General features: G+C 48.3%; 2 protein-coding genes across 3 annotated transcripts in view; one reads left to right on the forward strand and one right to left on the reverse strand.

The window, feature by feature from the left end:
- Positions 1-2,002, reverse strand: LOC308148746 (programmed cell death protein 2-like). Of its 2 annotated transcripts, none has more exons than XM_080522253.1 (2): positions 1,527-2,002; positions 1-1,113 (listed from the first exon to the last, which is right to left on the reverse strand). In XM_080522253.1, the coding sequence occupies exons 1-2, from the start codon at positions 1,990-1,992 to the stop codon at positions 314-316; spliced, it is 1,266 nt and encodes a 421-aa protein (XP_080378379.1). In that variant the 5' UTR covers positions 1,993-2,002; the 3' UTR covers positions 1-313. The 2 variants fall into 2 exon arrangements, with proteins under 2 accessions (XP_080378379.1, XP_080378378.1); XM_080522252.1 differs by having other exon boundaries at positions 1-1,116.
- A 1,737-nt stretch (positions 2,003-3,739) lies between these two features.
- LOC308148741 (capping protein, Arp2/3 and myosin-I linker protein 2-like) overlaps positions 3,740-23,109 on the forward strand; it is a 43,471-nt gene continuing 24,101 nt past the window's right edge. Inside the window, 24 exon segments of the mRNA XM_080522243.1 lie at positions 3,740-3,764; positions 4,548-4,598; positions 4,675-4,734; positions 4,816-4,937; positions 9,255-9,355; positions 9,595-9,665; positions 10,029-10,102; positions 11,178-11,253; positions 11,431-11,519; positions 11,919-12,013; positions 12,624-12,710; positions 13,421-13,530; positions 13,934-14,011; positions 15,874-15,947; positions 16,828-16,932; positions 17,064-17,133; positions 17,481-17,562; positions 17,688-17,784; positions 18,068-18,122; positions 18,383-18,555; positions 18,814-18,882; positions 18,996-19,089; positions 19,660-19,740; positions 22,716-22,782. Coding sequence (XP_080378369.1) covers positions 4,816-4,937; positions 9,255-9,355; positions 9,595-9,665; positions 10,029-10,102; positions 11,178-11,253; positions 11,431-11,519; positions 11,919-12,013; positions 12,624-12,710; positions 13,421-13,530; positions 13,934-14,011; positions 15,874-15,947; positions 16,828-16,932; positions 17,064-17,133; positions 17,481-17,562; positions 17,688-17,784; positions 18,068-18,122; positions 18,383-18,555; positions 18,814-18,882; positions 18,996-19,089; positions 19,660-19,740; positions 22,716-22,782 — 1,870 coding nt within the window. The 5' untranslated portion in view covers positions 3,740-3,764; positions 4,548-4,598; positions 4,675-4,734.

Consider the following 23,109-nt stretch of genomic DNA (forward strand, 5'->3'; position numbering starts at 1 on the left):
ACATCCTGTCCTTCAGAGAGCCTCTCTTCATTTATACTTTATTCTGTTCATACTGGGGCTGCAGCTCTTCTCTATCCTGTACTCTATGGAGTACTCTATCCTGTACTCTATGGAGTACTCTATGGTATACTCTATGGAGTACTCTATCCTGTACTCTATGGTATACTCTATCCTGTACTCTATCCAGTATTTGTCAGCTTCCCTCGTAGAAGAAGCTGCAGAAGGAAGAGGAAATCCACAGAACCGGGACTTGAACCTGGAACCCCTCCATGTGACGTGGCAGAGCAAACCACTGGTCCTGGTCCAGGTCCTCTCAGAGGAAGAGCTGCTGGTCCGGGTCCGTCTGGACGAAGCAGAACTCCTCCAGCGCGGCGCTGGACCCGGGGGCCCAGCAGCCCCGGGAGCAGGTGTAGACCAGCACGGTGCCGAACTCCAGCCGGACCCGGGGGTCCTGCAGCAGGCCGACCAGCGCCGGCATCAGCTGCAGCTCGAAGGTCCGGGCGGCTCCGCAGGTACCGCAGGGCGGCGCCAGGGGGGAGGGGTCGCGGGGCGGCGCCAGGGGGGAGGGGCCGCGGGGCGGCGCCAGGGGGGACGGGTCGCGGGGCGGCGCCAGGGGGGACGGGTCGCGGGGCGGCGCCAGGGGGGAGGGGCCGCGGGGCGGCGCCAGGGGGGACGGGCCGCGGGGCGGCGCCAGGGGGGACGGGCCGCGGGGCGGCGCCAGGGGGGACGGGTCGCGGGGCGGCGAGGAGACGAAGAGCGGCCGGCCGCCGCGGCAGTAGCGCAGGATCTGCTGCGGACACGGAGAGATCCGCTTCATGAAGCCGCCGAACACCTGGTCCCCGTGGCGAGCCTCCGCCTTCTCATACTGCTCCTGGGATCGACCACCGCCGTCTCCACCCACCTCCGCCTCCACCACCGCCCCTTCTCGGCTCTCGTACTCCCTCAGCAGCTGGTGAGCACGCCGCAGGGCGTCGTCCTCCACGTACAGCTCCGCCTCCTCCACCACGCTGATGAAGAGGGGACTGAAGACGGCAGCGTCCTGCAGGTGGAGCTCCTGCAGGTGGAGGTCCTGGAGACACACGGTGACATCCAGCTCGCCGGCCGCGGGGCCCCCTGCTGAGGGACGGAGGGAGAACCTTTACACCAACAGCTGCTGGAGCGCTGCTCTGCTGGACGCTCATTTCTGCCTCTTCATCATCACCATCATCACCATCCAGACAAAGATATTGTCGTAAGCAGAGTCCAGGGCGCAGCTCATGGTTTATTCATGTTCCAGGGTTTCTTTGAAAAACAGATGATGTGTTGGATGAAAGTTAATTTTTAATATAGATTTTGAATGTAATAGAACCTAAACCCTGGATACCTGTAAACACTTAATTGAAATATAGATTCTGATTTTTTTTTTTTATAATGTATATTTTATAATGGTGCACTGGTGTTAGAACGACCTCGACTCACCTGTGACGTCAGAACGACCTGGACTCACCTGAGAGGTCAGAATAATGTCAACAGGTGCTGAACGTTACCTGGTTTCTCCAGGACGACCACCTCCTGGTGGCACGGAGCCTCCTTCACTGCACCTCCTGCCCCCTTTTCCTGCTGCTGCTGCTCCTCCTCCTCCTCCACCTCCCAGTCGTCGGCGCCGTCACACCAGTCAGTGACCCTCAGCGGGGGCTGCGGGCCCGGGTGACCCGGGTGAGCGGGGGTGTCCGGCCCCTGCGAGCGGAGCGCCGTCCAGGCCTCGGAGCGGCCGCTGCAGGCGGGGGCCGTGCAGGCGAACAGGTGCAGGTTGCGGTGGGTGGGGGTCATGTCCACCGGGCAGTACACCTGCACCACCAGGGCGGAGGCGGCTCCGCAGCGGCGGCAGCTCGGGCGCGGGCCGCGGACGGGGGGCGGCCAGTCCGGGAGCCCCCCCACCTTGTTGGTCCGGAAGGAGCTGCGGTGCCGCTCCGGGTCCAGAGCTCCGTCACACAGCCCGAGCAGAACCGACATGACCGCACGTGCTGCCGGACCGGAAGCAAAACACGGACACTTCCTGTTCCGCTGAGAGAGACTCCACCTCTAACCGCCCCCTGCTGGCCGGAGGGGGGAGTGTCCTCACTGCGAGCCGGCCAACACACACACACACACACACACACACACACACACACACACACACACACACACACACACACACACACACACACTGGGGTCCTGCACTTTTCTGGACTGAGATGTCTGAGGTTGTTCCAGGGATCTGCTGTAGCCACTCCTCATATATATATATATATATATATATATAAATAATTGTGAGAAAGATTTGTGAAAACATCCAATTATGGAAACTGGACGGGCACCCTGAAGAGGAAGCCCCTCCCACAACCCGAGCTGATTAGCCCCGCCCACAGCCCTAGCTGATTAGCCCCGCCCACAACCCTCGCTGATTGCATGGTGTTGCTCTGGTCTTTTCCAGACGTTTGACTCGTCCAGTAAATGAAACGACAAGAAGCAGATGGAAAAGACAAAGACTGAACAGGACATTGACAACATGGAATCGGCAAAGACAAGATAGAAAAAGAACATGACGACCTTTGTAGAGTTTCTGTATTATTGATTCTCTTCATATTTCCACATTTATTTCCTTTAGATTTTGGCCCTCCTGTGATTCCATAGCACTAAGGTTATAAGATCAATATAAGTATCAAATATCCCCTCCAGAAGACAGACATGAAACTGTTGACTTTATTATTGAGGTCAACTTGAACCCGACATCCCGTCTTGTCTTTCAGACGGCCGTTTCTAAACCTGGTGGCTCAGCGAGGAGGTTCCACACTTCCTGTTTGTCACTGAAGACGCTTGGAACAGGATGTGTGTGTGTGTGTGCGTGTGTGTGTGTGTGTGTGTGTGTGAGAGTGTGTGAGTGTGTACAGGGTATGATGTGAGATCACAGGTTCCATGCAGAGGCTCAGCTTCTCCTCAGACAGTGTCGTGGCGTTTCTCTGGTTCATTGCTCCCTGATGGACGTGGATCAGAACCTCCGAGGTAAGAAGAGCTGCTCCTCTTGACCATGTCGCTAAACTCTTGTTTACTGAGCAGAGCCTCCATAGTCCTCAACCTCAACGGTAGCTGGCTGTGCTAGCTCCCCTTAGCTCAGTCAGTAGCTTCATTTCCTGTACAGGAGCGCTAACATCAGCTTCTAGAGCATCTTCCTCCTCTAATCCACATTATAGAGCATCTTCCTCCTCTAACATCAGCTTCTAGAGCATCTTCCTCCTCTAGTCCATATTATAAAGCATCTTCCTCCTCTAACACCAGATTATAGAGCATCTTCCTCCTCTAACACCAGATTATGGAGCATCTTCCTCCTGTAATCCAGATTATAGAGCATCTTCCTCCTCTAACACCAGATTATGGAGCGTTTTCCTCCTCTAACACCATATTATAGAGCATCTTCCTCCTGTAATCCAGATTATAGAGCATCTTCCTCCTGTAGTCCAGATTATGTGAACATTTCTTGTTAAAGTCAAACTGTTTCCACTCAGTGACACAAACAATGGAAACATGAGTCAGAGTGTGTGTGTGTGTGTGTGTGTGTGTGTGTGTGTGTGTGTGTGTGTGTGTGTGTGTGTGTGTGTGTGTGTGTGTGTGTGTGTGTGTGTGTGTGTGTGTGTGTGTGTGTGTGTGTGTCCACAGAGGAACTGCTGCAGCTCCTGCAGCCTCAGGCAGTGTGTGTGGCGGCGCCGGTGGTTCTGACCCGACCCGGTCCGTCATGTGAGAGATTAGTGGTGAGTTCATCTTCTCTTAATCCCTGGATGATGTGTAATCTGGTGTGTGTCAGGTGCTCTTCTCCTCTTAATCCAGGGATGATGTGTAATCTGGTGTGTGTCAGGTGCTCTTCTTCTCTTAATCCCTGGATGATGTGTAATCTGTGTCAGGTGCTCTTCTTCTCTTAATCCCTGGATGATGTGTAATCTGGTGTGTGTCAGGTGCTCTTCTTCTCTTAATCCCTGGATGATGTGTAATCTGTGTCAGGTGCTCTTCTTCTCTTAATCCCTGGATGATGTGTAATCTGGTGTGTGTCAGGTGCTCTTCTTCTCTTAATCCCTGGATGATGTGTAATCTGTGTCAGGTGCTCTTCTTCTCTTAATCCCTGGATGATGTGTAATCTGGTGTGTGTCAGGTGCTCTTCTTCTCTTAATCCCTGGATGATGTGTAATCTGTGTCAGGTGCTCTTCTTCTCTTAATCCCTGGATGATGTGTAATCTGGTGTGTGTCAGGTGCTCTTCTTCTCTTAATCCCTGGATGATGTGTAATCTGTGTCAGGTGCTCTTCTTCTCTTAATCCCTGGATGATGTGTAATCTGTGTCAGGTGCTCCTCTTCTCTTAATCCCTGGATGATGTGTAATCTGGTGTGTGTCAGGTGCTCTTCTTCTCTTAATCCCTGGATGATGTGTAATCTGGTGTGTGTCAGGTGCTCCTCTTAATCCCTGGATGATGTGTAATCTGGTGTGTGTCAGGTGCTCTTCTTCTCTTAATCCCTGGATGATGTGTAATCTGGTGTGTGTCAGGTGCTGGGGCCCTGGAGAGGTTACCTGGTCACCAGCACGCAGCCTGTGGAGGTGAAGCTCCTCTCCTCCTCCATGTTCTCCAGTCTGGTTCTCTTGAGAACGTCCTGAGATAATCTGTGTTGTGCAGGTGGAGAACTCCTTCAGCTACCTGGAGATCTGCTCCATCTCCGTCCACGGTCACTCTCAGGTCGGCCCTCACTTCCTCTCCATGTCTGTCTGAGCCCAGCTGTCCTCCGGCTGTAATCAGATTACTTGTCTGTGTGTCCAGATGGTGCTGGAGACAGACAGACTGAGTCTGTCCTTCAGTGTCCTGCACAGCAGAGACCTGGAGGACATGGTCAGTCACATGACCACCTCGCTGAAGAAGATCTTCCCCGACTCGTCTCCGGGGTGAAACAGCTTGTTCATCTTTATTCTGTATTTCATCTAGGTTTCACTAGTTAGTAGCTGGTTAGTCGTGTTAATGACCCTCCTCTGAAACCTGCAGCTGTTATTATACTTCTGCTTCAGTCTGGCTCAGATTAAATCTGGCTTCACCCTCAGATTAAATCTGCCTTCACCCTCAGATTAAATCTGGCTTCACCCTCAGATTAAATCTGGCTTCACCCTCAGATTAAATCTGCCTTCACCCTCAGATTAAATCTGCCTTCACCCTCAGATTAAATCTGGCTTCACCCTCAGATTAAATCTGGCTTCACCGTCAGATTAAATCTGCCTTCACCGTCAGATTAAATCTGGCTTCACCCTCAGATTAAATCTGGCTTCACCCTCAGATTAAATCTGCCTTCACCCTCAGATTAAATCTGTCTGCACACACCAGATTACCTGTTCATGAGTCGATCAAGTCTTTTATTGTGGAGGAATCACGTGTTGGTTCGCGACTTTCTTCCATTAAGGTAAACAAACGTATTGATATTTGACTTCAGGGTTAAAATGTCATTCATTCCATAATTTAATGTAAATGAAGAAGGTTTACCCAGAAAATTGACATGAAATGACCATTTTAAGGCTTTTTACTTGACCATTAACAGTACAAGTACAAGTATTAACAGTACAAGTACAAGTATTAACAGTACAAATCAAAAACTACTCATTTAATCCATTAAAAACTCCCAGGAATTCCAGAAAACATGCAGCTCCAGGAAGAACTCCCATGAAAAGCAACTTATACATTTAATGTACATCACATCAAAGCAGTAATCACATTACTTGATATAAAGTTGTTATCAGAACAGCAGTACGAAGATTTAACTGAAAAACTGTTTTCAAGAAATAAATCCAGGTTTTAGGTTTTACCGCGTTTTTCCATCACAAAAACTGTGTCGGAGAATCAAAATGAGATTTTTCACAAGAAAGAAGAAAAAAGATTTTCCTCGTCAGTGTTTGACCAGATGTCAAGTTCTGATGGACTTTCACTGTGGTGGGGGACAGACATGTGTCCTCTGTGCTGGACTAGTGTCCACCATGTGTCCTCTGTGCTGGACTACTGTCCACCATGTGTCCTCTGTGCTGGACTAGTGTCCACCATGTGTCCTCTGTGCTGGACTAGTGTCCAGGAGACATGTGTCCTCTGTACTGGACAAGTGTCCACCATGTGTCCTCTGTGCTGGACTAGTGTCCACCATGTGTCCTCTGTGCTGGACTAGTGTCCAGGAGACATGTGTCCTCTGTGCTGGACTAGTGTCCACCATGTGTCCTCTGTGCTGGACTAGTGTCCAGGAGACATGTGTCCTCTGTGCTGGACTAGTGTCCACCATGTGTCCTCTGTGCTGGACTAGTGTCCACCATGTCTCCTCTGTGCTGGACTAGTGTCCACCATGTGTCTTCTGTGCTGGACTAGTGTCCACCATGTCTCCTCTGTGCTGGACTAGTGTCCACCATGTGTCCTCTGTGCTGGACTAGTGTCCACCATGTCTCCTCTGTGCTGGACTAGTGTCCACCATGTCTCCTCTGTGCTGGACTAGTGTCCACCATGTGTCTTCTGTGCTGGACTAGTGTCCACCATGTCTCCTCTGTGCTGGACTAGTGTCCACCATGTGTCTTCTGTGCTGGACTAGTGTCCACCATGTCTCCTCTGTGCTGGACTAGTGTCCACCATGTGTCCTCTGTGCTGGACTAGTGTCCACCATGTGTCTTCTGTGCTGGACTAGTGTCCACCATGTCTCCTCTGTGCTGGACTAGTGTCCACCATGTGTCCTCTGTGCTGGACTAGTGTCCACCATGTGTCCTCTGTGCTGGACTAGTGTCCACCATGTGTCCTCTGTGCTGGACTAGTGTCCACCATGTCTCCTCTGTGCTGGACTAGTGTCCACCATGTGTCTTCTGTGCTGGACTAGTGTCTACCATGTCTCCTCTGTGCTGGACTAGTGTCCACCATGTGTCTTCTGTGCTGGACTAGTGTCCACCATGTCTCCTCTGTGCTGGACTAGTGTCCACCATGTGTCCTCTGTGCTGGACTAGTGTCCACCATGTCTCCTCTGTGCTGGACTAGTGTCCACCATGTGTCCTCTGTGCTGGACTAGTGTCCACCATGTCTCCTCTGTGCTGGACTAGTGTCCACCATGTGTCTTCTGTGCTGGACTAGTGTCCACCATGTCTCCTCTGTGCTGGACTAGTGTCCACCATGTGTCTTCTGTGCTGGACTAGTGTCCACCATGTCTCCTCTGTGCTGGACTAGTGTCCACCATGTGTCCTCTGTGCTGGACTAGTGTCCACCATGTCTCCTCTGTGCTGGACTAGTGTCCACCATGTCTCCTCTGTGCTGGACTAGTGTCCACCATGTGTCCTCTGTGCTGGACTAGTGTCCACCATGTGTCTTCTGTGCTGGACTAGTGTCCACCATGTCTCCTCTGTGCTGGACTAGTGTCCACCATGTCTCCACTGTGCTGGACTAGTGTCCACCATGTGTCCTCTGTGCTGGACTAGTGTCCACCATGTCTCCTCTGTGCTGGACTAGTGTCCAGGAGACATGTGTCCTCTGTGCTGGACTAGTGTCCACCATGTCTCCACTGTGCTGGACTAGTGTCCAGAAGACATGTGTCCTCTGTGCTGGACTAGTGTCCACCATGTCTCCACTGTGCTGGACTAGTGTCCAGAAGACATGTGTCCTCTGTGCTGGACTAGTGTCCACCATGTCTCCACTGTGCTGGACTAGTGTCCACCATGTTTCCTCTGTGCTGGACTAGTGTCCACCATGTCTCCACTGTGCTGGACTAGTGTCCAGGAGACATGTGTCTTCTGTGCTGGACTAGTGTCCAGGAGACATGTGTCCTCTGTGCTGGACTAGTGTCCACCATGTCTCCACTGTGCTGGACTAGTGTCCACCATGTGTCCTCTGTGCTGGACTAGTGTCCACCATGTCTCCACTGTGCTGGACTAGTGTCCAGGAGACATGTGTCCTCTGTGCTGGACTAGTGTCCACCATGTGTCCTCTGTGCTGGACTAGTGTCCAGGAGACATGTGTCCTCTGTGCTGGACTAGTGTCCACCATGTCCACCATCTCCATGTTGCTCCTCCATGTTGCTGCTCCTCCATGTTGCTCCTCCATGTTGCTGCTCCTCCATGTTGCTCCTCCATGTTGCTCCTCCATGTTGCTGCTCCTCCATGTTGCTGCTCCTCCATGTTGCTCCTCCATGTTGCTCCTCCATGTTGCTGCTCCTCCATGTTGCTCCTCCATGTTGCTGCTCCTCCATGTTGCTCCTCCATGTTGCTCCTCCATGTTGCTCCTCCATGTTGCTGCTCCTCCATGTTGCTCCTCCATGTTGCTGCTCCTCCATGTTGCTCCTCCATGTTGCTCCTCCATGTTGCTGCTCCTCCATGTTGCTGCTCCTCCATGTTGCTCCTCCATGTTGCTCCTCCATGTTGCTCCTCCATGTTGCTCCTCCATGTTGCTGCTCCTCCATGTTGCTCCTCCATGTTGCTCCTCCATGCTGCTCCTCCATGTTGCTGCTCCTCCATGTTGCTCCTCCATGTTGCTGCTCCTCCATGTTGCTGCTCCTCCATGTTGCTCCTCCATGTTGCTGCTCCTCCATGTTGCTCCTCCATGTTGCTCCTCCATGTTGCTCCTCCATGTTGCTGCTCCTCCATGTTGCTCCTCCATGTTGTTGCTCCTCCATGTTGCTCCTCCATGTTGCTCCTCCATGTTGCTCCTCCATGTTGCTGCTCCTCCATGTTGCTCCTCCATGTTGCTGCTCCTCCATGTTGCTGCTCCTCCATGTTGCTCCTCCATGTTGCTCCTCCATGTTGCTCCTCCATGTTGCTCCTCCATGCTGCTCCTCCATGTTGCTGCTCCTCCATGTTGCTCCTCCATGTTGCTGCTCCTCCATGTTGCTCCTCCATGTTGCTGCTCCTCCATGTTGCTCCTCCATGTTGCTCCTCCATGTTGCTCCTCCATGTTGCTGCTCCTCCATGTTGCTGCTCCTCCATGTTGCTCCTCCATGTTGCTGCTCCTCCATGTTGCTCCTCCATGTTGCTCCTCCATGTTGCTCCTCCATGTTGCTGCTCCTCCATGTTGCTCCTCCATGTTGCTGCTCCTCCATGTTGCTCCTCCATGTTGCTGCTCCTCCATGTTGCTCCTCCATGTTGCTGCTCCTCCATGTTGCTCCTCCATGTTGCTCCTCCATGTTGCTGCTCCTCCATGTTGCTCCTCCATGTTGCTCCTCCATGAGGATAATTAGAAACACAAACGAAGTGAGTTCTCCTCCTCAGGAAGTTGCTGACCTCGGCGCCTCCACACCTCCAGCAGAGGGTCCAGATGGCCACGGCCCGGAGCCCCCGGCCTGGACGCTGTGGTGAGTTCTGGGGGTTCAGTGGAGGATGAGGAGGATGAGGGGGATGAGGAGGATGAGGAGGATGAGGATGGTGAGGAGGATGAGGGGGAGGAGGATGATGAGGAGGATGAGGATGATGAGGGGGATGATGAGGAGGATGATGAGGGGGGTGAAGAAGATGAGGGGGATGAGGAAGATGAAGGGGTTGAGGGGGATGATGATGAGGATGATGAGGGGGATGAGGATGATGAGGAGGTTGACAGTGTGCTGCTCCTCAGGAGGATTCTCTGAGAGCTACGCTGCACTGTGTGACTTGAACCAGGCGCCGCTGAGGGAGGAGATCCAGAGGGTGAGGCTCCTGCTGCTCCTGCTGCTCCTGCTGCTCCACTCGAGCTGCTCCTGCTGCTCCTGCTGCTCCACTCGAGCTGCTCCTGCTGCTCCTGCTACTCCACTCGAGCTGCTCCTGCTGCTCCTGCTGCTCCACTCGAGCTGCTCCTGCTGCTCCTGCTGCTCCACTCGAGCTGCTCCTGCTGCTCCTGCTGCTCCACTCGAGCTGCTCCTGCTGCTGCAGCCTCACTATTCATTTTGGATGTTCTCCTGAGCTGAAGCCTCATGTCTCCTGTGTCTCCTTCCTGTGTCTCCTTCCTGTGTCTCCTTCCTGTGTGTCCTTCCTGTGTCTCCTTCCTGTGTCTCCTTCCTGTGTCTCCTGCAGGATGTGGACAACATCTACTGTAAACATGGTTGGAGGAGCTTCAACCTTCTACACTTCAGTCACCTGGACAGCAGGTCAGCTCAGGTTCTACCTTCCTCCTCCTCTTCCTCCTCCTCTTCTACCTTCCTCCTCCTCTTCCTCCTCCTCTTCTACCTTCCTCCTCCTCTTCTACCTTCCTCCTCCTCTTCCTCCTCCTCTTCTACCTTCCTCCTCCTCTTCTACCTTCCTCCTTCTCTTCTACCTTCTTCCTCCTCTTCTACCTTCTTCCTCCTCTTCTACCTTCCTCCCCGTCTTCTACCTTCCTCCTCCTCTTCTACCTTCCTCCTCCTCTTCTACCTTCCTCCTCCTCTTCTACCTTCCTCCTCCTCTTCTACCTTCCTCCCCGTCTTCTGCCTTCCTCCTCCTCTTCTGCCTTCTTCCTCCTCTTCAACCTTCCTCCTCGTCTTCTACCTCGTCTTCTACCTTCCTCCTCCTCTTCAACCTTCCTCCTCTTCTACCTTCCTCCTCCTCTTCTACCTTCCTCCTCGTCTTCTACCTTCCTCCCCGTCTTCTACATTCCTCCCCGTCTTCTACCTTCCTCCTCGTCTTCTACCTTCCTCCTCGTCTTCTACCTTCCTCCTCGTCTTCTACCTTCCTCCTCGTCTTCTACCTTCCTCCTCGTCTTCTACCTTCCTCCTCGTCTTCTACCTTCCTCCTCGTCTTCTACCTTCCTCCTCGTCTTCTACCTTCCTCCTCGTCTTCTACCTTCCTCCTCCTCTTTAACCTTCCTCCTCGTCTTCTACCTTCCTCCTCGTCTTCTACCTTCCTCTTCGTCTTCTACCTTCCTCCTCGTCTTCTACCTTCCTCCTCGTCTTCTACCTTCCTCCTCGTCTTCTACCTTCCTCCTCGTCTTCTACCTTCCTCCTCGTCTTCTACCTTCCTCCTCGTCTTCTACCTTCCTCCTCGTCTTCTACATTCCTCCTCCTCTTTAACCTTCCTCCTCGTCTTCTACCTTCCTCCTCGTCTTCTACCTTCCTCCCCGTCTTCTACCTTCCTCCTCCTCTTCTACCTTCCTCCTCGTCTTCTACCTTCCTCCTCGTCTTCTACCTTCCTCCTCGTCTTCTACCTTCCTCCTCAAGCTGTTTAAATTGAAAGTCGTTCTCTCTTCAGGGACGTGGCTCTGGCGATATCAGCTTTATCCTTCAACCAGTGGTTCACAAAGATCTACAGCAAAGAGCTCCGACTGGTACCTCTTCTTGTTCCTCCTCCTCCTCCTCCTCTTCCTCATGCGGTGATATTTGCACACAGGAGGAGGAAGCTTGTCAGGTGTCTCTGTGATGTAATATCTTCATCCCACCACTTGTCCCCCACGCTCTTTTCTGAAATCGTCTCTTTGCTCTGTGGTTTGTCTTCGTCCCGTCAGTCTGCAGAAATCCAGCAGCAGTTGATGTTCCTCATGTCCAGATCTCCGGCATTGCAGCAGCTCTCTCTGGAGAACAGCGGACTCAAAGTGTGAGTTCTCACTCTGAGGAGGCTGATCAATCACTGTGGAGGCTGATCAATCACTGTGGAGGCTGATCAATCACCGAGGAGGCTGATCAATCACCGAGGAGGCTGATCAATCACCGAGGAGGCTGATCAATCACCGTGGAGGCTGATCAATCACCGAGGAGGCTGATCAATCACCGTGGAGGCTGATCAATCACCGTGGAGGCTGATCAATCACCGAGGAGGCTGATCAATCACCGAGGAGGCTGATCAATGACCCAGGAGGCTGATCAATGACCCAGGAGGCTGATCAATCACCCAGGAGGCTGATCAATCACCCAGGAGGCTGATCAATCACCCAGGAGGCTGATCAATCAATTTGAAGAGTTGTATTGATTACTGGGAGGTGTTATTGGCCTGCAGGGACTTTGCGATCAACATGGCCGCCGCCCTCAGAGGAAACGTCTCGTCCGTCCTGCAGTCCATCAACCTGTCTGGAAACGCCCTGGAAGACAAAGGTGCTTCCTGTTTCCTGTTTGACCAGCGCTCACTCTAACTCTAGCCTAAACCTAATCCAGCGCTAACCCTAAACCTAACCTAACCTAACACTAACACTAACCCTAATCCAGCGCTAACCCTAACCTAAACCTAACCTAACCTAACCGTAACCCTTCCAGTTTCCTGTTTGACTAGCGCTAACTCTAACTCTAACCCTAACCCTAACCAAACACTAACCCTAACTCTAACCCCAACCTAACCCTAACTCTAACCCTAACCCTAACCTTCCTGTTTCCTGTTTGACCAGCGCTCACTCTTACGTTAACCTAAACCTAACCTAACCCTAACCCTAACCCAGCGCTAACCCTAAACCTAACCTAACACTAACCGTAACCCTTCCAGTTTCCTGTTTGACTAGCGCTAACTCTAACTCTAACCCTAACCCTAACCTATCTCTAACCCCAACCTAACCCTAACTCTAACCTAACCCTAACCCTAACACTAACCGTAACCCTTCCAGTTTCCTGTTTGACCAGCGCTAACCCCAACCTAACCCTAACACTAACCCTAACTCTAACCCGAACCTAACCCTAACCTAACCCTAACCCTACATCTGGATTTCATTGTCAGGCGTGGCGGCGCTCAGCCAGGAACTGAAGGACCTGAACCGAGGACTGAAGGAGCTGTTCCTGTCCCGGGTCCAAATGACGGCCAGAGGTAGGGTCCTTCATGTCCCCTCCTGTCCACTCGTCCTCTAACCCACAGGAAGTATGACCCCTGCCCTTGTCCCTCAGTCTGACCCGTTCAGAACCGCTTCCTGTCAGTAAACCTGTTTCGAGGAACCATGTGGCTCTTCAGCTCGTCTCTATCGGCTCTGGACTTTCATCTTATTGTCTCTTTTCTATTGTATTTACATTTCTGGCTTTTTTTAAAAGACTCTCCGGGCGTGAACAGGGTAAAACTGCTGAAGTTAGTTAGTTAGCTAGTTAGCTAGTCAGTTATTTAGCTCGTTAGTTAGTCAGCTGGTTCGTTAGTTAGTTGTTAGTTAGTTATTTAGTTGGTTAGTTAGTTAGTTAGTTAGTTAGAGCAGCTGAATGTGACTAATGTCACATTATGTTCTGAGGCAAAATCCAGCAAGCGTTCTTCCACAAGGGGAGAAAACATTGTCTGATCTTCTTCTGAACAATAACAAACAACAAAAACAATGAAAAAACAACAACAATCACAACAATAACAATCATAATAAAAACATAGTCGTTGTATTCACATTTTCTAGTTATTTTCGGTGTTCTGGTTGTAGAGGAAAGGTTATTTAATAAGGCTTTGATCTTTGAGCATAAAGCTTGAGACGTCTGAGTGGACGTTTATGTGTCTCTGCAGGGTTTGACTGTGTTGTCCTTCATGTGTGTCCTCTGGTTGTGTTGGAGGTGTGGGCAGCCTGGGCCAGGCGTTCTCCTGCAGTCCCCTGCTCTCCGCCTCCCTGACTCACCTGGACCTGTCGGAGAACCCCGGCAGCCTGGGGACAGAGGACGCCACGGTACGCACCGTCACACTGGGGACACCTGCAGGACTTGTGTCCACAGTGATCCACAGTCTGCTAGTTTCATGTATTTTCAGTGAACTCGTTACAGTTACAGTTGTTTAGAGTTCATTGGAATCATTAATTCCTGAAGAGGTCGAGGTGCAAAATGAACTTTTTATGGTGAAAATGTCCTGATTGTCAAACCTGCTGAGGAGACAGCAGGAGTCTTTGACCTGAGGACACGTCCGTAGAGACACCAAGGTGAGGATTCAGCACAGGCAGAAGTTCGGTTTGAAGGAAACCACATTTTGACAATCAGTTGACCATAAAGTAGAAACATTAAAATGTGTTCAAATAGAGTCTCCAGATCCTCCAGTTAATGTGACGTCACCAAAACACAGGTTGTGTCTATTTTCAGTTCCTGTTTAAGTTCCTGTCCAGCACAAACTGTCTGTCTCATCTGGACCTCAGGGACACGAGCTGTCCTCTGGACACGGTGAGGGGAGCTGCTTCTCCCAGGGCTGGTCTTCTTCCACTGGACTGTCTTCTTTCATTGGACTGTCTTCTTTCATTGGACTGTCTTCTTTCACTGGACTGTCTTCTTTCATTGGACTGTCTTCTTTCATTGGACTGTCTTCTTCCACTGGACTGTCTTCTTTCATTGGACTGTCTTCTTTCATTGGACTGTCTTCTTTCATTGGACTGTCTTCTTTCATTGGACTGTCTTCTTTCACTGGACTGTCTTCTTCCACTGGACTGTCTTATTTCATTGAACTGTCTTCTTCCACTGGACTGTCTTCTTTCATTGAACTGTCTTCTTCCACTGGACTGTCTGCTTTCATTGAACTGTCTTCTTCCACTGGACTGTCTTCTTTCATTGAACTGTCTTCTTTCACTGGACTGTCTTCTTTCACTGGACTGTCTTCTTTCACTGGACTGGTCTTTCATTGAACTGTCTTCTTTCACTGGACTGTCTTCTTTCACTGGACTGGTCTTTCACTGGACTGTCTTCTTTCACTGGACTGTCTTCTTTCACTGGACTGTCTTCTTTCACTGGACTGGTCTTTCATTGGACTGTCTTCTTTCACTGGACTGTCTTCTTTCACTGGACTGTCTTCTTTCACTGGACTGGTCTTTCACTGGACTGTCTTCTTTTATTGAACTGTCTTCTTCCACTGGACTGTCTTCTTTCATTGAACTGTCTTCTTCCACTGGACTGTCTGCTTTCATTGAACTGTCTTCTTCCACTGGACTGTCTTCTTTCATTGAACTGTCTTCTTTCACTGGACTGTCTTCTTTCACTGGACTGTCTTCTTTCACTGGACTGGTCTTTCATTGAACTGTCTTCTTTCACTGGACTGTCTTCTTTCACTGGACTGGTCTTTCACTGGACTGTCTTCTTTCACTGGACTGGTCTTTCACTGGACTGTCTTCTTTCACTGGACTGTCTTCTTTCACTGGACTGTCTTCTTTCACTGGACTGGTCTTTCACTGGACTGTCTTCTTTCACTGGACTGTCTTCTTTCACTGGACTGTCTTCTTTCACTGGACTGGTCTTTCATTGGACTGTCTTCTTTCACTGGACTGTCTTCTTTCACTGGACTGTCTTCTTTCACTGGACTGGTCTTTCACTGGACTGTCTTCTTTCACTGGACTGTCTTCTTTCACTGGACTGTCTTCTTTCACTGGACTGGTCTTTCATTGGACTGTCTTCTTTCACTGGACTGTCTTCTTTCACTGGACTGGTCTTTCACTGGACTGTCTTCTTTCACTGGACTGTCTTCTTTCACTGGACTGGTCTTTCATTGGACTGTCTTCTTTCACTGGACTGTCTTCTTTCACTGGACTGTCTTCTTTCACTGGACTGTCTTCTTTCACTGGACTGTCTTCTTTCACTGGACTGGTCTTTCACTGGACTGTCTTCATTCACTGGACTGTCTTCTTTCACTGGACTGTCTTCTTTCACTGGAAACTGACTAAATGTTCAATGCTTGAACTGTTGGAATGTCTCTCGTCTCTCCACTTCTCTTTTAACCGGCCTTTCTACAACAGTTTATTCATTCTGTGTGTGTGTGTGTGTGTGTGTGTGTGTGTGTGTGTGTGTGTGTGTGTGTGTGTGTGTGTGTGTGTGTGTGTGTGTGTGTGTGTGTGTGTGTGTGTGTGTGTGTGTGTGTGTGTGTGTGTGTGTGTGTGTGTGTGTGTGTGTGTGTGTGTGTGTGTGTGTGTGTGTGTGTGTGTGTGTGCTGAGCATAGGGAGTATGCTGCAGCACTCCAGTAGATTCAGATTTCACCTCCTGTTGTTTCACAAGATGAATAACGTGAACAACTTGATCCAGTCATTGAAACGTTTGCTTGCAGCTGTTTGTGTCGTTGTCTGCTGGATGTCACAACCTGCTTCACCTCAACTTGTCCAGAAATACATTCAGCCACAGGTGAGACTTTGACATTTCAATAATTAACTGAAGTCAGTTCATATTCATTTTGATCACATTTTAAAACAGTAGAAACAGAAAAACAATCCATTTAGCCTTTTGATTCCAGAATGTATAAAACCGTATCGTTGTGTCGTTTCTACACAAACGCTCCCATGTTGCATTGAAGTTAGTACATTTTGTCAAGTTTCAAGGTGGATTATAGCAACTTCACTTTTTAAAACACTTTATTGCATTTAGTTTGATTGTTTTTTTTGGTTATTTGTTTTCCTTGTTTCGTTTTATAAAAGTAAACACTTTTATTCTTTTACGCTGTTTTTCCTCTTTTTTTAGGTATTTTAGTTCTTGGTTTTTTAACCATTTGTTTTCCTTTGCACAGTTTTTAATTTACCATTGGTGAAGAATTAACCAGTTAATTGTTTTTCATTTTTAAACTCTTTCTATCCAAAATACAAGAGTTACATTGAAAATAAGATCAAAAGTTTTTGCCAAACAAGATTCAATATTACATTATTCAGCGATTTGTAGTCTGGAAACCACATTGGAACAAAAGGTCCAAGGAGCTCAAAGTGCACGGTCAACGTTTAAAATACATTTCACCATTAAGAAAAACTATCAGTCTATCAATTGTATAGGGTAAAAAGGGTCAACTACTGGACAATAATAAGTCCACACAAGATTAAAGTGCCTTGTTTACAATCCTCACAGCTTGTGGAAAGAAATGTTGAGCAGTGGAACATCTGATGGAGCCTCATCTTTTCCCTGAAGGAAGCATTTCAAAATGTCCCGAGGCGTCACTCACCATTTGTGAACTTCAGATATCAGACCAGATATTGTTGTTGAATAAAGAAAAAACCACTGAGTCTTTGTTTGTGAGCAGAAAAGTGCGAGAAGTGACGAGGAGCGTAGAAGAGTTCTTCAGTCGAAGCTGCCGCTTGAAGTACGTGTGTCTGTCTGCAACCAAACTGCCTCCACAAGCGCTCAGGTACGGAAGCTTCCTGTGCTCCGTGGCTCTGGGAATGTCCGCGTGTCACCGTCAAATAGCGCCTGACAGAAACCAGCTCCAGTCGGAACCTTTGATCAAACAGCAAGAGGAATGTTTTATTACACAAACAGGTTGTTGCTGCAGGGCCTGGCCTTGAACCCGCGACTGACGGGACTGGAGCTGGACCTCAGCAGCTGTGAGGTGTGTGTGTGTGTGTGTGTGTGTGTGTGTGTGTGTGTGTGTGTGTGTGTGTGTGTGTGTGTGTGTGTGTGTGTGTGTGTGTGTGTGTGTGTGTGTGTGTGTGTGTGTGTGTGTGTGTGTGTGTGTGTGTGTGTGTGTGTGTGTGTGTGTGTGTGTGTGTGTGTGTGTGTGTGTGTGTGTGTGTGTGCACCATTTGTTGTTTTACAGTATCTTACAGTGACATTTTTGTAGAAGTCATCCTGTGTGTGTGTGTGTGTGTGTGTGTGTGTGTGTGTGTGTGTGTGTGTGTGTGTGTGTGTGTGTGTGTGTGTGTGTGTGTGTGTGTGTGTGTGTGTGTGTGTGTGTAGCTACGCTCAGCGGGGGCCATGGTGATACAGGAGCACATCTCTGAAGCTGAAGCCATCGCAAGTCTGAATATCTCTGACAACAGTGTGTTAAACCTGCTACACACACTCACACACACACACACACACGCACACTCACACTCTCTCACACACACACTCAGCCACACTCACCCACACTCACACACACACACCTATGTTACCGTGCCCCAGGGTTGGAGAACGACATGGTGACTCTGGTCCTGTCTTTTGCTCGATGTAAGACTCTGAAACACCTGAAGCTGGGGAGGAACTTCACCATGAAGTCCAGGTACACACACACACACACACACACACACACACACACACACACACTCACTCACTCACTCACTCACTCACTCACTCACTCACTCACTCACTCACTCACTCACTCACTCACTCACTCACTCACTATGTTCTCTGCTGTGATCTGAAACAGGAAGTGTGTTTGAACTCAAACAGGAAGTGTGTTTGAACTCAAACAGGAAGTGTGTTTGAACTGTGAATGATGCTTGGTGTTTCCCAGATGAAGCAGTGTCTCTGTTGTTGTTTCTGTGCGTTGTTGTGTGAAGCAGAGCTCTCAGAGACGTTCTTCACCGAATCGCTCAGCTCCTCCAGGACGATGACTGTGTGAGTGACACTTTCAAAATAATCTTCCATTTTAATTAGTTTGATTTGAAGGTGATGCGAAAGTTTGAATACTATCTTGTATCATTCAGCAGTATTGCACACATCTGTGTGTGTGTGTGTGTGTGTGTGTGTGTGTGTGTGTGTGTGTGTGTGTGTGTGTGTGTGTGTGTGTGTGTGTGTGTGTGTGTGTGTGTGTGTGTGTGTGTGTGTGTGTGTGTGTGTGTGTGTGTGTGTGTGTGTGTGTGTGTGTGTGCGTGCAGCCTCTGCAGTCCCTCTCGGTGTGTGACTCCAGGCTGAAGGCCGGGACTCACACCCTGCTGGGTGCGCTGGGCGGCCATGTTGCTCTGGAGGAGCTGGACATCAGTGGAAACCACATCGGAGACGTCGGCGCCAAAATGTTGGCCAAAGCCCTGATGACCAACAGCAGACTGAGGTAAAGACCGCCCTGCAGCGCCCCCTGCTGCTGGGGAGCCGCTCTGTGGGCCGCCCTGCAGCGCCCCCTGCTGCTGGGGAGCCGCTCTGTGGGCCGCCCTGCAGCGCCCCCTGCTGCTGGGGAGCCGCTCTGTGGGCCGCCCTGCAGCGCCCCCTGCTGCTGGGGAGCCGCTCTGTGGGCCGCCCTGCAGCGCCCCCTGCTGCTGGGGAGCCGCTCTGTGGGCCGCCCTGCAGCTTAATGCTGCTTCTTTAATGGCAGGACGCTACACTGGGACCGGAACGACGTCACTGCCAGAGGCTACCAGGATGTGGCCGATGCCCTGGAGCGGTAACACACACACACACACACACACACACACACACACACACACACACACACACACACACACACACACACACCATGTGAATGTGTTGTGATGTGTCTGCTGGCTCTTCCTACAGAAACGTGGTTCTGCAGCAGGTTCCTCTGCCGCTGGCCGACATCGCTCAGAGTTACCGCGGCAACCCAGAAGGAACCAGAGACGCCTTGCTCAAGGTTCGAGTCTGTGATCATTATTGATCTTTATTCATCCCCGAGGGTCAGAGGTCAGCAACCTGCAGCTCTGTAGCCTCTGTAGCTCTTCAGCTCCTCTGCTGTAGGTCATGTGAAGAAACACTTGTTGTCATTTTTATTTTCATTCCACACTGATTTTCAAAAGTGCTAAATGGGCGACGGCAGCCAGAGCCGCTTTTAGGAACAAGATAAGAAAAGAAAAAAGAAACGAGTTCAATGGAAAAATTATTTTCTTACTGAAAAACAGAAAAAGTACAAAAGAACAGAAAGAGAATGAAAAAATTACAAAAATAAAAGATTTTCAATCAAAAACAATAAAAAGGGAAAGAAAAGACGGGAAAATAGAAAAACGGCTGCTAAAAATAGCTCCAGGCTGAAAAAGCTCAAATGTTTTCTATCTAAATTGTTTGAATGACACTTCATGAATAGAAGCTGAGGGACTCGTGAAGTCAGTGGAAACATCTGGATTCCTCACATCCAGTGGAAACATCTGGATTCCTCACTGGTGAAACGAGGAACGAGTGTGAAGCAGCTGTTTGTCTGTTTGTCCAGATCCAGATGTTCCTGGACAGAAATAAGGAGAAGAGCTCCGAAGACGTGGAGCAACAGCTGGAAACTGTGCAGGCTGCAAAGGTGAGCATCCATCCATCATCCATCCATCATCCATCCATCCATCATCCATCATCTATCCATCCATCATCCATCATCTATCCATCCATCATCCATCATCTATCCATCATCATCCATCATCTATCCATCCATCATCCATCATCTATCCATCATCATCCATCATCCATCCATCATCCATCATCTATCCATCCATCATCCATCATCTATCCATCATCATCCATCATCCATCATCTATCCATCATCATCCATCATCCATCCATCCATCATCCATCATCTATCCATCATCCATCCATCTATCATCCATACATCATCCATCCATCATCCATCCATCCATCATCCATCCATCATCCATCTATCATCCATCCATCATCCATCATCTATCCATCCATCATCCATCATCTATCCATCATCATCCATCATCTATCCATCCATCATCTATCCATCATCCATCCATCTATCATCCATCATCTATCCATCATCATCCATCATCCATCCATCCATCATCCATCATCTATCCATCATCCATCCATCCATCATCTATCCATCATCATCCATCATCCATCCATCCATCATCCATCATCTATCCATCCATCATCCATCCATCTATCATCCATCATCCATCCATCCATCATCCATCATCTATCCATCATCCATCCATCCATCATCCTTCATCCATCCATCATCCATCCATTCAGCCACCATCCATCCTTGATGCGCCATGACTCGGGTGGTATAGCTGTCAGGGGTTCTACTCTATCTTCTACTTTCTCCTCTCTACTTTCTATTCTCTATTTTCTACTTTCTATTTTCTCCTCTCGACTTTCTATTCTCTATTTTCTACTTTCTCCTCTCGACTTTCTATTGTCTATTTTCTACTTTCTATTTTCTCCTCTCTACTTTCTATTCTCTATTTTCTATTTTCTATTTTCTCCTCTCTACTTTCTATTCTCTATTTTCTACTTTCTCCTCTCGACTTTCTATTCTCTATTTTCTACCTTCTCCTCTCTACTTTCTATTCTCTATTTTCTACTTTCTATTTCTACTCTCTACTTTCTATTCTCTATTTTCTACTTTCTATTTTCTATTCTCTATTTTCTACTTTCTATTTTCTCCTCTCTACTTTCTATTCTCTATTTTCTACTTTCTATTTTCTCCTCTCTACTTTCTATTCTCTATTTTCTACTTTCTATTTTCTCCTCTCTACTTTCTATTCTCTATTTTCTACTTTCTATTTTCTCCTCTCTACTTTCTATTCTCTATTTTCTACTTTCTATTTCTACTCTCTATTTTCTATTCTCTATTTTCTACTTTCTATTTTCTCCTCTCTACTTTCTATTCTCTATTTTCTACTTTCTCCTCTCTACTTTCTATTCTCTATTTTCTACTTTCTCCTCTCTACTTTCTATTCTCTATTTTCTACTTTCTATTTTCTCCTCTCTACTTTCTATTCTCTATTTTCTACTTTCTCCTCTCTACTTTCTATTCTCTATTTTCTACATTCTCCTCTCTACTTTCTATTCTCTATTTTCTACCTTCTCCTCTCTACTTTCTATTCTCTATTTTCTACTTTCTATTTCTACTCTCTACTTTCTATTCTCTATTTTCTACTTTCTATTTTCTATTCTCTATTTTCTACTTTCTATTTTCTCCTCTCTACTTTCTATTCTCTATTTTCTACTTTCTATTTTCTCCTCTCTACTTTCTATTCTCTATTTTCTACTTTCTATTTCTACTCTCTATTTTCTATTCTCTATTTTCTACTTTCTATTTTCTCCTCTCTACTTTCTATTCTCTATTTTCTACTTTCTCCTCTCTACTTTCTATTCTCTATTTTCTACTTTCTATTTTCTCCTCTCTACTTTCTATTCTCTATTTTCTGCTTTCTCCTCTCTACTTTCTATTCTCTATTTTCTACATTCTCCTCTCTACTTTCTATTCTCTATTTTCTACTTTCTCCTCTCTACTTTCTATTCTCTATTTTCTACTTTCTATTTCTCCTCTCTACTTTCTATTCTCTATTTTCTACTTTCTATTTTCTACTCTCTACTTTCTATTCTCTATTTTCTACTTTCTATTTTTCCTCTCTACTTTCTATTCTCTATTTTCTACTTTCGATTTCTCCTCTCTACTTTCTATTCTCTATTTTCTACTTTCTATTTCTCCTCTCTACTTTCTACTCTCGACTTTGTATTTTCTACTTTCTACTCTACCTTCTACTTTGTATTTTCTACTTTCTACTCTACTTTCTACTTTGTATTTTCTACTTTCTACTCTACCTTCTACTTTGTATGTTCTGCTCTCTACTCTCGACTTTGTATGTTCTACTTTCTACTCTACCTTCTACTTTGTATGTTCTGCTCTCTACTCTACCTTCTACTTTGTATGTTCTGCTCTCTACTCTCGACTTTGTATGTTCTGCTTTCTACTCTACCTTCTACTTTGTATGTTCTGCTCTCTACTCTCGACTTTGTATGTTCTGCTCTCTACTCTACCTTCTACTTTGTATGTTCTGCTTTCTACTCTCGACTTTGTATGTTCTACTTTCTACTCTACCTTCTACTTTGTATGTTCTACTTTCTACTCTACCTTTTACTTTGTATGTTCTGCTCTCTACTCTACCTTCTACTTTGTATGTTCTGCTCTCTACTCTCGACTTTGTATGTTCTGCTTTCTACTCTACCTTCTACTTTGTATGTTCTGCTCTCTACTCTCGACTTTGTATTTTCTACTTTCTACTCTACCTTCTACTTTGTATGTTCTGCTCTCTACTCTCGACTTTGTATGTTCTGCTCTCTACTCTACCTTCTACTTTGTATGTTCTGCTCTCTACTCTCGACTTTGTATGTTCTGCTTTCTACTCTACCTTCTACTTTGTATGTTCTCCTCTCTACTTTGTATGTTCTACTTTCTACTCTCCACAGCTTCATTTCCGGAGAAAAGAAATGATTTCCTGCTCTGTTTGGGTTGGTTGTTCTCAGCACAGCGCCACCGTGTGGAGAAGCCCTGAACAGGCCGGCAGTGTGAGAGCAGCTTCCTCCCTGAACAGTAGGTGGCACTCCTTCATTCAGGGGTTCTCTGTTTGCTCCATACACCACCTCCACCTCCACGACTCCAGAGGTGGAGGCAGATGTTCTCCGGAGGTTCCTTCCTTCACGGTGGGGGGTGCAGTACGGCCTGTGGACAGCAGGAGGCGCCACAACTGAACGTCTGTCTGTGTGATTGTTCCTGAAGCCACCAGGTGAAACCTGGAGCTCAGCTGATGTCCTTTCACCCCACTGACTCTCCCCTGGAGGGGGTGGAGGAGGAGGTGGAGGGGGAGGACATGGAGGGGGTGGAGGACATGGAGGAGGAGGAGATGGCGGAGGTGGTGGA

The sequence above is a fragment of the Blennius ocellaris genome (genome assembly GCF_963422515.1).
Source record: "Blennius ocellaris genome assembly, contig: SCAFFOLD_50, whole genome shotgun sequence".
Lineage (NCBI taxonomy): Eukaryota > Metazoa > Chordata > Actinopteri > Blenniiformes > Blenniidae > Blennius > Blennius ocellaris.

Coding starts and splice junctions, on each gene's coding strand:
- LOC308148746 (XM_080522252.1), bottom strand. CDS start 1,992: ATGTCGGTTCTGCTCGGGCTGTGTGACGGAGCTCTGGACCCGGAGCGG. Junction 1,117..1,526: donor GGTCGTCCTGGAGAAACCAG/GTAACGTTCAGC, acceptor TCCGTCCCTCAG/CAGGGGGCCCCGCGGCCGGC.